Source organism: Cordyceps fumosorosea, assembly GCF_001636725.1.
Source record: "Cordyceps fumosorosea ARSEF 2679 chromosome Unknown scaffold_1, whole genome shotgun sequence".
Taxonomy (NCBI): Eukaryota; Fungi; Ascomycota; class Sordariomycetes; order Hypocreales; family Cordycipitaceae; genus Cordyceps; species Cordyceps fumosorosea.
In genome coordinates this window covers 2630264-2642273 of record NW_017387301.1, presented here as the reverse complement: position 1 = coordinate 2642273, position 12010 = coordinate 2630264, and the positions used below count along the sequence as shown (strand labels likewise).

The following is a 12010-nucleotide window of genomic DNA, read 5'->3' as shown; positions in this document are numbered from 1 at the left end:
CCCCTTTGCATTACCTTGTTTCGTGTTTTCAACTGTTTTGGCGGGCTGCTAATAAGCTCTCACTGTCCCGCATAACGTCGCCTGGAATGCATTGCTTGGCGTGATGCAACAAGTCCTGCCTGTCACGGCTTGGAATGCGACCCTGGACGCCACCCTCATTGCCCAAATACCACTTGCACCTCTTCAGAAGACGTGTCGTCGCTTTTTACTCTCGCTATTTGACTGCCGATCGTCATCTTTTCTTCATCGCCTCCCCCCTTGCAGTCGCCCGTCTGAACTCCAATCGGCACCTATCCCGTCGCCTTGCCGAATCGTGGCTTGCGAAATGGCATGTGCCAAAGTGAAAAGGAAAAAAAATCACTCGTGAAGCCGCTGCTACACAGGCTAGAGAGCTGCGCGGCGCGGGCTTGAGTTGTCATGTTCTGCGATATGATGTGTGCGTGGCTGTTGGTGCTCAGCCTAGGCCTTGTTCAATTTGGTCGCGTGCCTCGATGTGACTCACTGAACCTGGCTGTGTGTGTTTTCCTTCGGATAAGGTTGATGCTTAAATCACTCGATTGTTGCCTCAACTCACACAAACCATGCTTCTGCAAAAGCTTCCGCTAGTCGTCAGGCCCAAACACCGTGGACAAGTACAGTACATAGGTCAGTCGCTACGTAGGGGCCAAGAGGTATGTATGTAAATGATAAGCGATATTCGGCAACGTAGCGCGCGCACACGCACAAACGCACTTTCAGAGAAAAGGGAAAAGACGGAATAAATCTAAAAATGGCTCACCAAGAAAAAAGACAAAGCACAGGCTCACAAAGTGGTGTTGGTCGTCCAGACAGCACAAGCTCCAGGGTAGGAATCAGCATCCAGCTTGATCGTCGCTGTTGCAGCAACAGCCAAGCCAAGAGCCACCAATATGCAGGGACAGAATAGCCGTACGCCATGGTAAATGCCACCTGTTGTCTACTGTGATATGTAATTTATTCAGATTGTATTACACATTCGTGTATGTTCTTTTTTTCTTTGCGGAGAACCCCTGTTTTGGGCTTTATTTACAGCTAGTCAATAACGATGGCGACGGCGACGGCGATTTCGATGAGCCAGATTGGCCGTTCAGTGAACATCCATGCGACCCCGAAAGTCAAGTCGAGCCCCGAACAAACCACTTGAAACGGGTGGCATACGTGTACTTTTTATGTGATTGTCATTTTCTCGGAGCACGGGGCTCGGCCGATCCGGCTCGTCCCTGACACGCACGCCGAAGATGGGGAGGGGGTCGGTGCATTGTCAAACGGGACGGAGGTGAAACGCTTTATGGGACGAACGTGGCTGATGGGGCAGCTTAGTAGTCTGATATCATGCTTTGAATCTTGTACGTGAACGGTTTCTTGTTCTTTGTTGCCGTCGTATTTTTTGCGCTTTCGACTCCTACCGTGGAGACTTTGGCCTTGGTCGTCGCGTCTGTGTGGTTCCGGCGTCGTGGCTGTGATGTAAACACGAGTTTTGATGGGGAGTTATCCGTTCCGGAACTCGCAGCGGACTCGTTGGATGGGCCGCAAAAGTGTATCAAATGGCCACCGCAGACGAGCATGGCTTCTCGATCTCTTCTACGGAGTTGCTGCTATCAAACTGGCAAGCGGGCTCGAAGACCTGGTCGTCCGCAACTCATGCGCTGACGACAGCCGCTTAGACTAAGGGAAGGGCAATAACAATGCATCACAGTTCGATATCGAGAGATGGAATGCCAGGCAGTGCGTCGTGTGTTTCGGTAGCATGAAATTCCATGGCCCGGCTATGTAGGGACGCATTGATGAAAGAAGGGCCGAGAAGCTTGAGTCGCAGTTGGGATGCAGTCAACAGCCAGCCGATGCAGGATCATGGAGAGAAGAATAAATGCAATGACATCCCGTTCCCCCATCCCCCTAGTTACACGAGATTCTACACAGGGGTCGCACTTTGTCTCTGGGCCAGGTTGGCTTGGCCGCCACGCAACCGTTGCCAAGTGGTTACTCAGGGTGTGGCTCACGTCCACGACAGATTTGCGGCGCAGCTGGAGACTCGAGACTCAAGACGCAGCATCATCTGACAGAAGCCACTGGCGACAAGGTGGTGTCGACAGAGCGGTTAGGTGCCGCATGCCTGCATGTACACAATAAGCGCCCTGAGTCTGTAACGAGGCTCTATGCTACTTTGGGCAAAATAGAATGGGGAGAAATCTGGGGAAAGCAGGCAACTGGCAGGAAGAAGCGAAAGAAAAAAGCAAGGGACAATTGCAAGGGACAATTGCAAGGGACAAGCGCGTGGCGGTGCGGTGTATGAGCTGCATGGTTAATGGTTCGATTGGTTGGTGCTTCGTATGCTGGTATGGATGGATGCACGTCATGCTGGTGGGATGGGGAAAGAGGTGGGCGAGTGGATTGAAAGCCTCGGCTGGGATAATGAAATCAGGTGTGAGTTGGATAAATTTGGTGATTTTGGGTGGGATGCGGCGGTAAAGTGAGGGGCTCATGATATGCGTCAAGTGTCTGTGTGCTGCTTCCAGAGCTTGGTCGATGGCTGACGCTGGTGAAGTGTCAGCGTGTAAAATGTGAAGCATCCTCTGTTGAATGGTGGTTGGCCCTTGAACATCAAGAGGCTCGCTCTACTAGGAAGTAATAATAGTTTGTCTTTGATTCTTGATAGTCAATAGCTCATGTTATGTACCTACTGCAGATTAGGTTGGCGAAACAAAAGGGGCCAACATCGCTCAAGCCCCTGCATCGCCCCTCAGCTCCAGTAGTGTAGCCAATGATGAACGGTTGCGCCCAGTTTTCCAACGACCATGCTCATTTCCCATGGACCGGCGCCAGAACAATCCGGGGCCTTGTATTGTTTTTCATTGTTCTTTTTTCCTGCGTTTCTCTTCAATCCACCAATGCTGCCGTTCAAGGATCTGCCCAGGTCATGCACAAAAATAAATTGGGTTGTGGAGAGGGCAGCTTTTGTTATACATACGCGGCCCGGTGCGTCGGGAGCGTTGTGTGATCAGTTTTCGTTTATTTTCTGGGTATGCTAGGGTAGGAGGACAAAGAACCATCCGTTCCATACCAGCCTATCCGTAATCGATGGCGGAAGGATTCTAGGCAAGCACACAAGCACACAAGCACACAAGCAACATGCAAAGTCGAGCCAAGTTTTCGGCCCCCTTGTTCACTCTTTCTGCTAAGACCAGGGGAACGGACGGCCGGGCCCCATCGATGACCAGGGGGATCAGCCAATCGAGCCGCGGCGGGTTCCTACGCTAAGCCTGTTCCTGTCAAACGGTGGCCGTCAGGTGGCTGCAAGTTGGGAGCTTGGCAGTAAACAAGCGCCCAACAGGAGCCAGACAGACAGCAAGGAAAAGCACGAAGCCGCCTGCAAGGAAAGAGGCACCACTCACACCAAATCGCTCTACTACCTGGAACAGTTAGTCTGCACGGCAAACTACCAGTAATAATTCGCTGTTGCAGTTCACTTGCCCTGCCTCACCCAAGCCTGCCCCGTTTCCCTTCACCGTTCCCTTCCATCCACTCATTCTCATTCTCATTCCCTCTTCCCTTCCCTCCTCCCTCCTCCTCACGCCTCCTCAACGGGCAATCTCGACCAGACAAATAACCCTCGTTCTTTTTCGCACCCAAAAAAGGCCATCACTCATTTTTGCGCCTTTCTTCTTTTCTGCTATGCTTTTCTAACTCCATATTCACTCACTCCCTCCTTCAAACTGGACGTTCGTTGATCTGAACTCCAACCACTCCTTTGGTGCTGCTCAGCTTCATTCCTTCAGCTGGCGCCCGTCCTATCCTTCCTGCCACCCGCTGGCTTTCTGAACTAACCACGACGCTCATTCAATCCGAAAAGACCGAAAAAATCTATCCCGCTCCGAATACTTGACGTACGTCTTCCAATCCATCGCACGTCCCTTTTTTTTTTCTTCTTCGTTTTAGCCCGCGGGTCCTTGTTCTGCTGTCGCTCGTCCCGCCTAACCACCGACTCCCTCCGCCTCGCGCGTGGGCAGGAATGCCTCAAGAATGCAGCTTCCAATATATTCGTGAATGTCTCTCGATTCTCCCGCGTTTCGCCACCACACTCGCTGTTCGCCTATCTACGATTCTTGTTCCTTCAACTAACCCCGCGCTTTTACTCAATAGCCTCTTGAAACTATCTGTCTCTCATTTATAACATTGAGCACATCTCGTCTCGATAATATCGACGCCAAAATCATGGCACCTACTGTCCGCCTCAACGACTTGGCCACGCGTGTCACCACCAGAGCTGAGGCTGCTCTGGCTCTTCGCCCCATTATCCTTGATCGCGATGAGACGTCTGGCCCGGGGCCCCTCCGTCGCCTCGTCTCCCGCGCCTCTGGCTCCGAAGATGGCTCCGATAACATGATCAATGCTCTCATCGCCATCCTCGTCCTCGTCTTCGTCTCCATGATCCTCACTTCTACCCTCTACTTCTTCCGCCGCTCCCGTCGCATGCAAAAGCTTCGCGACCAGTCCCTGCCTACCTACAACGACGCCAGCAAAGAGCCCATGCTTCAGCACAGCCTTACCATTGAGACCAAGCACAACGGTCGCTCCAGCGTCGTCGTCATTGGTCGTGATGGCCAGCCCATGCTGCAGAACCCCAATTCGCCTCCCGACTCCCCCGACAATGTCCCAGAGATTCACATCACCTTCCCCGACGAACAGGGCGACGATGGCCGTCGCAAGAGCGGCCGCGTCCTCATTGTTAGGGTGGGCGACAATGCCGCTGTTGGTCTCGAGCCGGTACGGGAAGAGCAGCTCCCTGCGTATGAGAAGGAAGCCAAGGGCCAGTTCCAGTCCATTGACATGGACAAGATTGGTGGACTCAAGGAGAAGGATCGCAACATGTTTCAATAGATGACGACAAATCATCGCTTGATCAGCCAACAAACAACCATCCTGTCCCAGTTACTTTCAACACCACGACCTTTTTGACGACCTTTTTCTTTTTTAGGATACAACAGCCACATGGGCGGCAGCACATACTATCCTCATCATTCTTTCCCCCTTTGAAATGCCTCTTTTTCTTCTTAACCAACAAACAGCAGGGTTACTTTTTCCACTAGCCCGACGGAGCGGGAGGGCAGCCCATGAGCCTGGCCCTCGATTTACAGCCTGCGTTTTTATTTTTTGTTTTTCCTGCGAGACTTGGGCTCTGGCTGTGGCAAATCCGTGATCAGAGCTGTATATTTGGCATAGTGTATAATACATAGTACAAGTACGTTGATGCATGTTTGATTGCCTTCGGTTGCGTGACTTACATCACCACTATGCCACTTTGGCTGTTTAAATCGGCAAACTCCACTATTGTGTTTTAGCAAAGTGTGCAGGAACCCAGTTATTCCCTGTTTTAGTCACAAGCACTCTCTTTCCCCTCAATTTATTGGTGCCGATGACAGGTCGGGGTTGCTGGATAGCATTCCAGTCGCCATTAGCGCGCTCAGACACGACGCGCGGATGCAACACGCGTTGTGCAACTCCCACGGCTCGGCTTCAATAGTAGGTAGGTATGGAAGGAAAAAACGCGGTCACATTCACAGCACTAGCGAAGGAATTCCTGGATCGAGACACTGCTTGTTGGTACATGTTTTCATTGACAACAGCCTATCTAGACTTGTAGAACTAGAGAGAAACAGACGGCCCAGGTTAGCACTCTTCTCGGCCTTGCAAGGGGAGAATTGGATGGGATCGGATGAGATTGGATGGGCTCTTACCTCTTCGGCCTCTTCGGCCGTGACCGTGGACACCTCCGACTGACCGGCCTCGACCAGGCCGAGGCGCGCCCAGCGGACCTTGAGCCAAAAGTCGCGGCGGTCGCCGCCGAGCGCCCCGGACAGCAGCCGGCCCTTGAAGCCGCGCACGAACGCGTCGTACAGGCCCGGCTCCTCCATGGCGACGAGCTCCTCGCGCAGCACCCCGAGGCACTCGATCGCGCGCGCGTACCGGCTGTCGGCGAAGCTGTCAGCGACGAGCGACTCGACGATGTCGCCCATCTGCCGCGCGGCGGCCTGGATGTCCGACATTTCGCGCGACGTGGCCATGGCGCGCTTGAACTCGGGCACGGCGTTCTCGAGTGTGATGGGCCGGGGCTGGTCCGCGGTGTTGCTGCCAGCGTCCTGGCTGAGGAGGAGGGCGTCGACGTCGAGGCCGGACATGGGCTTGACGGCTTCCCTGCGTCTTCCTTTGGCTTTTGGAGGTACTGAATTTTCATTATTAGCGTGGGCCAGTTTGCGAGTGAGAAAAAAAGTCAAAAGCATACCTTTCTTGACATCCGCTTCCTTGATGAGATCTTCTATGCGATCTTGTACTCGGCCAATCAATTCTTGCGGCGGTTTAGCATATCGTAGTAGTACTGCAGGAATGTCTTGAACCGGCTGGTCCGAATGGACGGCCCGCTGCTTGACGGCGTTGTTTATGCGATGGATGGTTGGGTTGTATGTTTCGTCTACAGGGGCGAATTCTGTGTGTTTCCTACCGTCTTTTAGCATGGTGCTGCTGCGGGGTTACCGCATGAGTTTGCGACTTACCCTTCATCATCCATGCCATACGAGTCGAGGTCCATGGCATCAACGTATTCACCCATCGCCTCGGTCAGCTCTTCCGTCGGCAGCAGACGGTGGGAGGTCAAGGTCTGGCCCGTCACGGTGACGACCTTGTCGAGCGGCGGAAACTTGTACGCCCTGACGTCCTCGGCAAAGGGAAGCGGAATGTCGTAGAGGCACTCGAGCTCGGGTTCGAGGCCCGGGGCGAGGAGCACCAGGGCCGGGTCCTTTCCGTCCTTGGCGACCAGCCGGGCGACCGCGTACGACTCGAGCTCGTACAGGCCCCAGACCAGCGACGACATGGCCAGCTCCGACTTCTCGTCAAACTTGCGGGCGGTGGTGATGCAGACCTCGCCCATGCCGAGGAAGGGCTCGTATCGGGTCCACGGGATGAAGCCGACTATGGAGAAGCTCTTGGTCGTCTCCAGCTTCGTGATGTTGTGCTCCGACTCGCTGATGTGGACGGCGGTGCGGCCGTACTCGAAGCCCTTGGCCAGGGCTTCGAACTCGACGTCCTTCTTGCCGCCCGGGGCGTCGGGCGCGTTGACCTTGTACGTTCTCGCCTGCTTGACGGCCGAGAACTCGACGCCGTCCGCGGCCTCGTCGTCCAGCGTCTGCGTCGACTGCGTGCCCCCTTGCTCGGATTTGAGCACCACGGTGCTGGCGGCGAGTTGCCGGGCGGTATGCGTCTTGAAGTAGCGCTCGACGTTGATATTCAGGGCGTGCGGGAACTTTTCTGGGTCGCCTAGCGTCAGGGTGCCCTCGTAGCTTTTATACGGCTTGACTTGCTTCACACGCGGGGTGTCAATCTCGTCAATGGCCTCTACAATGGATGCGAAGACGCCGTCGGTGCATTGATCCGTCAACGCCTTGAGGGTCTTTTCATTTTCGGCCTAGAGACGGTAAGTGAGTGCGAATTTTGACAAATTGTGGCTTGCTTCCTACCTTGGTTGGAGACTTGTTTTCCTCCTTGAAGCCATATTCGGGATCATCAAAATCAACGCCACTAGCCAATTAGATTCCGTCGCTACCATGTTGATGGAACACTTACAGAACAGTCAGATTAATATTGGCGTCGTTGATCTTGTGAGCGATATCTGTAATGTCATCGGGGTCAGTAGCGCTTTGCGCGTCCGTGATCATGACAATCTTGCGGTTCCACTTGAGCTTCTTGGTGAAGATGTCAATCATGTCAACGGCGACGACGATGGCGGATATCGCATCGCCCGAAAACGTCTTGCTCGGCTTGATGTTCGTCCGCAGGGCCTTGAGCGACGACATGGTCATCGGGCCCAGCTCCTGCAGGACCGAGATGTTCTCGTAGCCGTCCTCCTCCGACAGCCTGTTCGCGGTCTCGTCGGTCCGCAGGCCGACGACGCCGACGCAGAGCGTCTTGCGATTCGCGGACACAATGTCGGTGACCTTGTCCCAGACGTAGCGCATGCTCCAGTCCATATCAGACTCGCTGCGGCCGCACTCGGCCTTGGTCTCGCCCATGGACGCGCCAAGGTCTAGGATGAAGACGGTGGCCTCCTTCTCCGCCATGATGAAAGAAGACAAGGCGACTAGATGAAGCAAATGACCAGACCGGTAGCCAAGAATCTAAAGGACGTTTGGCTCTTTTATAAAGGCGGAATGTGAGCAAGGTTATGGAGGGCCTGTATTAGGCAGACGTGGGGGGGCAACAGGGTGCGCGCAGGCACTGCCATTGGTGCCTCTGCTGCACTCCAAACGCGCAGGCGTCGCGACTGCACGTGATGCACTCCTCGGTATCATCGTCACCTCATCTTTTGAAACCTGCCCTGAGCATCAAAGTTGCCCGTTCTTGCCATATTTCCATCAAAGTCTGTCTTTGCAACCAATTTGTTCATCATGGCCGGCTCAATCATTGCGTCTCCCGCGCCCTATCACATCCTTGCGTAAGCCCGCCGCCGCCGCCGGTTCCGACGACCGCTCCGTTATTAATGGTTCTACTACAGCTACGGCACTCTTGTTGGCACATCATTTTTCCACGTATGTCATCATACGTAGCCCCGAGAAACTCACGAATTGGAGCTTACATGGCCGCCTTCTATAGACCTTTGTGAACAGCCCGATCCTGTTCAAAAACACCGAGCGGCCCGTCTTCTCCGCCATCCAGGCCAAGGCGTTCCCCGTCTACTTTGGCCTGCAGACCGCGCTGCCCGCCATCCTCGCGCTCACCTTCCCCGGGAACGCCCTGCTCGCCACGCCCGGCGGCGTCTCCGCGCTCCTCGCCGAGTCCAACCGCTGGGGCTCGCTGGTGCCCATCGTCGCCATGTTCGTCTCGGGCGCGCTCAACCTGTTCGTGCTGTTGCCGGCGTCCAGGGAGGTCATGAAGCAGCGTCAAGGTCAAGGTTTGTGTTTCGAACCCTTTTAAAGCGGAAGAAGAAGAGAAAAGCAAAAAGATTGCTAATTATGCTGTATAGCCAAGCGCGACGGCAAGCAGTGGCACGAGGAGGGTCCTCACTCGGAGGAGATGAAGGCTCTGAGCAAGCGTTTCGGCATGCTCCACGGCATCTCGTCCCTGCTTAACCTGGCAACCTTCATCGGCGCCGTCACATATAGTTTCACGCTCGGGGCACGCTTGTGAGGGTATGGGTTTTGAATTAAGTTGCATTCGATGTAGCGTGCCAGGGCTCGTCTTGGTGGCTAGTGCTATCTAATATGACAACTGTTCCCAACTCCTGCCTAGTCCTCGTTCGTCACCGCCTCAGCGGGGGTATCATTCGCGCATCGAATGGAGAAAAAAAAATGATTGGAAGTAGATTGCCCGGGGGCGTTTCTTGCCGCTATGTGCACCGTCTGTCAAGTTTCTTCACGTTCATCCGCTTCGCGTTCGTCCGCTTCGCGTTCATCCTCTTTGCGATATCGCGGAGCAACTCCTTGGCCATGGCCAATTCCGCCTTGACCTGGGCCTCGGTGAGGATACGAGGGCGAGCCTCCTTCTCCGCGATTGCTTCCCTCTTCAAGTTCGCCTTCAAGGCGACCTGGAAGGTCCACCGGGGCGGCTTGCTGTTGAGGGCCTTCTCGATGTCGACTGGGGAGGTAGGCTCCGGGAAGTTTCGGGCCCAGGCCGGCAGAGGGTGCTGCGGGCTCTGGGAGACGAAGGGGGCGCCGGAAGAAGCCATCGTGGGGGTGCTGGGTGGCTGGATGATCTGGGGCGGCGAGGGCTGGGAAGCTGCAGGCGAGATCGACGAGATGGGGATGTGGATGTGGAGAGGTTCAAAGGTCGACGCCGGCGGAGTGGGCGGCACAGGCGTTGTTATAGCCAGCTCTGAAGTGGTAATTGGAATGATTGCCATGTTGCTTCTCTCTTGTGCGAGTGTGACTGTCCGTGTGGTAGGTTGGATGCTCGTGAGCGGATGTGTTTGCTGTTTTCTTCGGGGTTTGGTGGAAGAGGGCAGACCAGCGAGGCCTTGTTTTATAAAATGACAGGAGGAAGTAACTTTGGAAAAGGACGTCATACTTTGGATTTAAAAGATGACTACGTGCTTGATTCTTGATCACGCGTTGTTGCCACAGTCCGTCTGTCGGTCGGTCGAGAAAAGAGTTTTCTCCAGTTATCTGCTAAGGTGGCCGGCGGCGAGTCGCGTGCGACTTCAAAAGTGGCTTGCAAAGTTTTTGTGCGTAAAACTATGAGAAGTATGGAGAAAATGTAATTTAGTAGACTAGACGTCGGGGTGTCTTTCTGATTCTTTCCAAATTTAAAGAAAAGAGTAATGCTGGCGATAATTGCGTTGGCAGTCATGACAGTCATGATCGTGGTGGTTGGTAGTGGTCGCTAATAAGCCTAGATATAGGCAAGGCATGTGGCTGCGCTTGATTTCCAGATCCCGTGCTTGAACTAGCTGCCTTGCTCGACCATGGCTACCGTATCGCGCAGTAGCATTTGCTTGTTGCAGATGATGGCATGGCGAGCCGCGGCCGAGGCCGGGAGAGCCTTTCCACTGATGCACCGCTGCGGTTCCAACGCCGGGACAGCGTCGCGACCCAGCCGCGGCTCCGTGAGCATGTCCAGGACGTGAAAGTACTCATCATGCTGGTGCGTCTGCCAGGTCCATTTCGCCGTGACGAACGCAGACAGCGCCGTCAGCTTTTGCTGTTTCGCGCAGCCGCACCTGGGAGGCTCCTGGTGCACCGGCAGCCCCGAATCGACGTCCAGCCCGTTCCTCAGCCAAAACTTCAGCCCTTCCGTCGGCGGCAGCCGCTGGTCCGCCTCCCAGGACGTGATCGAGTCCAGGTAGATGTAGACCGGCATCGGGGCGCCGCTGCTGTACATGTTGGTCTGCTTGTCCGACTCGTGCGCGCGGAGCTCGCTGTCCAGCGCGAGGGGTTTGCGCCGGCCGCCGCGCACGGAGACGTCGGCGCAGTGGTTGGCCTTGATGCCGGCGTCGAGGAGGCGCTGCACCACCTCGGTGCCGTGCTCGTGCATCTGGCGCGCCGCGGCGAAGATGGGGATGTGGAACCACTTGAGGCCCAGGTTCCTGGGAATCGCCTTGCCTTCCATGCTCGCACCGTGCTCGCGCAGCAGGTCCACGACCGGGCGGTTCCAGATGACGGCCAGGGCGAGCGGGCACGGGTTGTTGCCGCGCTCGCCCTGCAGCCTGCTCGGGCTGGCGCCGCTCTTGAGCAGACACTCGACCGACTCGACCGAGGCGCCGGATCGCAGCGCGTTCAGCAGGCACTGGTCCAGGAAGGACGTCCCGTCGATGGGCGGCATGGTCCTGGCCGCCCCCGACCGGACAAACACCCGCAGAAGGGCCGCATGCTTCTTCAGGGACAGGGACTTGGCGAGGGAGGCGATCTCGTCGTCCGCGTGCAGGTACTCGTAGCGGTTGTTGTCCGTCACCTCCCTCGGCAGCCGCACATCGGTGGTGGCGCCGAGGTCGAGCAGCGCCGCGAAGGCGCCCAGGCTGCCAAACTTGGCCGCGATGCGCAGCGACAGCGTCCTGTATACCATGGAGTCCCAGGCGTGCCGGTTGATCTTGCGGATGGGCGCCGAGGCGTGCGCGCCGTTGGCGACGGCGCGGCGCACCAGGCTGGGCAGGTCCTTGCGGCAGGCCCAGCGAAGAGCCCGGTCGCGGGCGAGCTCGTCGCGGAACAGGCGCGGCTCGAGCCGCAGGTGCAGCGGCCGGCAGCAGCGCGACAGCGAGAGGATGTCGGCCGTGTCCAGGTCGTCGAGGATCAGGTAGAAGACGTCGTCGATGAGGTCGGTGAAGCGCAACGGCGACGCCATGAGGGAACGAGGCCGCCGGGGGACGAGGCGGGCATGCGTAAGGCTTTGATTTGGGCTTGAATTGAGCCGTGTTTTTATGTGTGTGACTTGCACGATAGAGGAGTTGAAAGGGCAAGGCGTTTGAGGCGGGGGGATGGCGAGATGGCATCTCCCTGTCAGCCTCATGATGGGT

At 56.0% G+C, this 12010-nt stretch overlaps 5 protein-coding genes across 5 annotated transcripts; 2 read left to right on the top strand and 3 right to left on the bottom strand.

Annotated features, from left to right (window-relative positions):
• Positions 1 to 4230: 4230 nt before the first annotated feature.
• ISF_00853 (hypothetical protein) lies at positions 4231 to 4896 on the top strand (the record flags this gene model as incomplete). The annotated part of the gene is made up of 1 exon (XM_018844460.1): positions 4231 to 4896. One exon carries the CDS (start codon positions 4231 to 4233, stop codon positions 4894 to 4896), a length of 666 nt encoding a protein of 221 aa, XP_018708910.1.
• Positions 4897 to 5643: 747 nt separating this feature from the next.
• Positions 5644 to 8126, bottom strand: ISF_00852 (Spen like and like SPOC, protein; the record flags this gene model as incomplete). The annotated part of the gene is made up of 6 exons (XM_018844459.1): positions 5644 to 5661; positions 5754 to 6238; positions 6299 to 6510; positions 6567 to 7474; positions 7527 to 7587; positions 7633 to 8126. The coding sequence occupies 6 exons, from the start codon at positions 8124 to 8126 to the stop codon at positions 5644 to 5646; spliced, it is 2178 nt and encodes a 725-aa protein (XP_018708909.1).
• Positions 8127 to 8453: 327 nt separating this feature from the next.
• Positions 8454 to 9192, top strand: ISF_00851 (hypothetical protein; the record flags this gene model as incomplete). The annotated part of the gene is made up of 4 exons (XM_018844458.1): positions 8454 to 8500; positions 8561 to 8594; positions 8659 to 8956; positions 9029 to 9192. The coding sequence occupies 4 exons, from the start codon at positions 8454 to 8456 to the stop codon at positions 9190 to 9192; spliced, it is 543 nt and encodes a 180-aa protein (XP_018708908.1).
• Positions 9193 to 9391: 199 nt separating this feature from the next.
• Positions 9392 to 9904, bottom strand: ISF_00850 (hypothetical protein; the record flags this gene model as incomplete). Its single annotated transcript, XM_018844457.1, has 1 exon — positions 9392 to 9904. One exon carries the CDS (start codon positions 9902 to 9904, stop codon positions 9392 to 9394), a length of 513 nt encoding a protein of 170 aa, XP_018708907.1.
• A 542-nt stretch (positions 9905 to 10446) lies between these two features.
• Positions 10447 to 11838, bottom strand: ISF_00849 (Ankyrin repeat-containing domain protein; the record flags this gene model as incomplete). Its single annotated transcript, XM_018844456.1, has 1 exon — positions 10447 to 11838. The coding sequence occupies one exon, from the start codon at positions 11836 to 11838 to the stop codon at positions 10447 to 10449; it is 1392 nt and encodes a 463-aa protein (XP_018708906.1).
• Between the last annotated feature and the right edge of the window lie 172 nt (positions 11839 to 12010).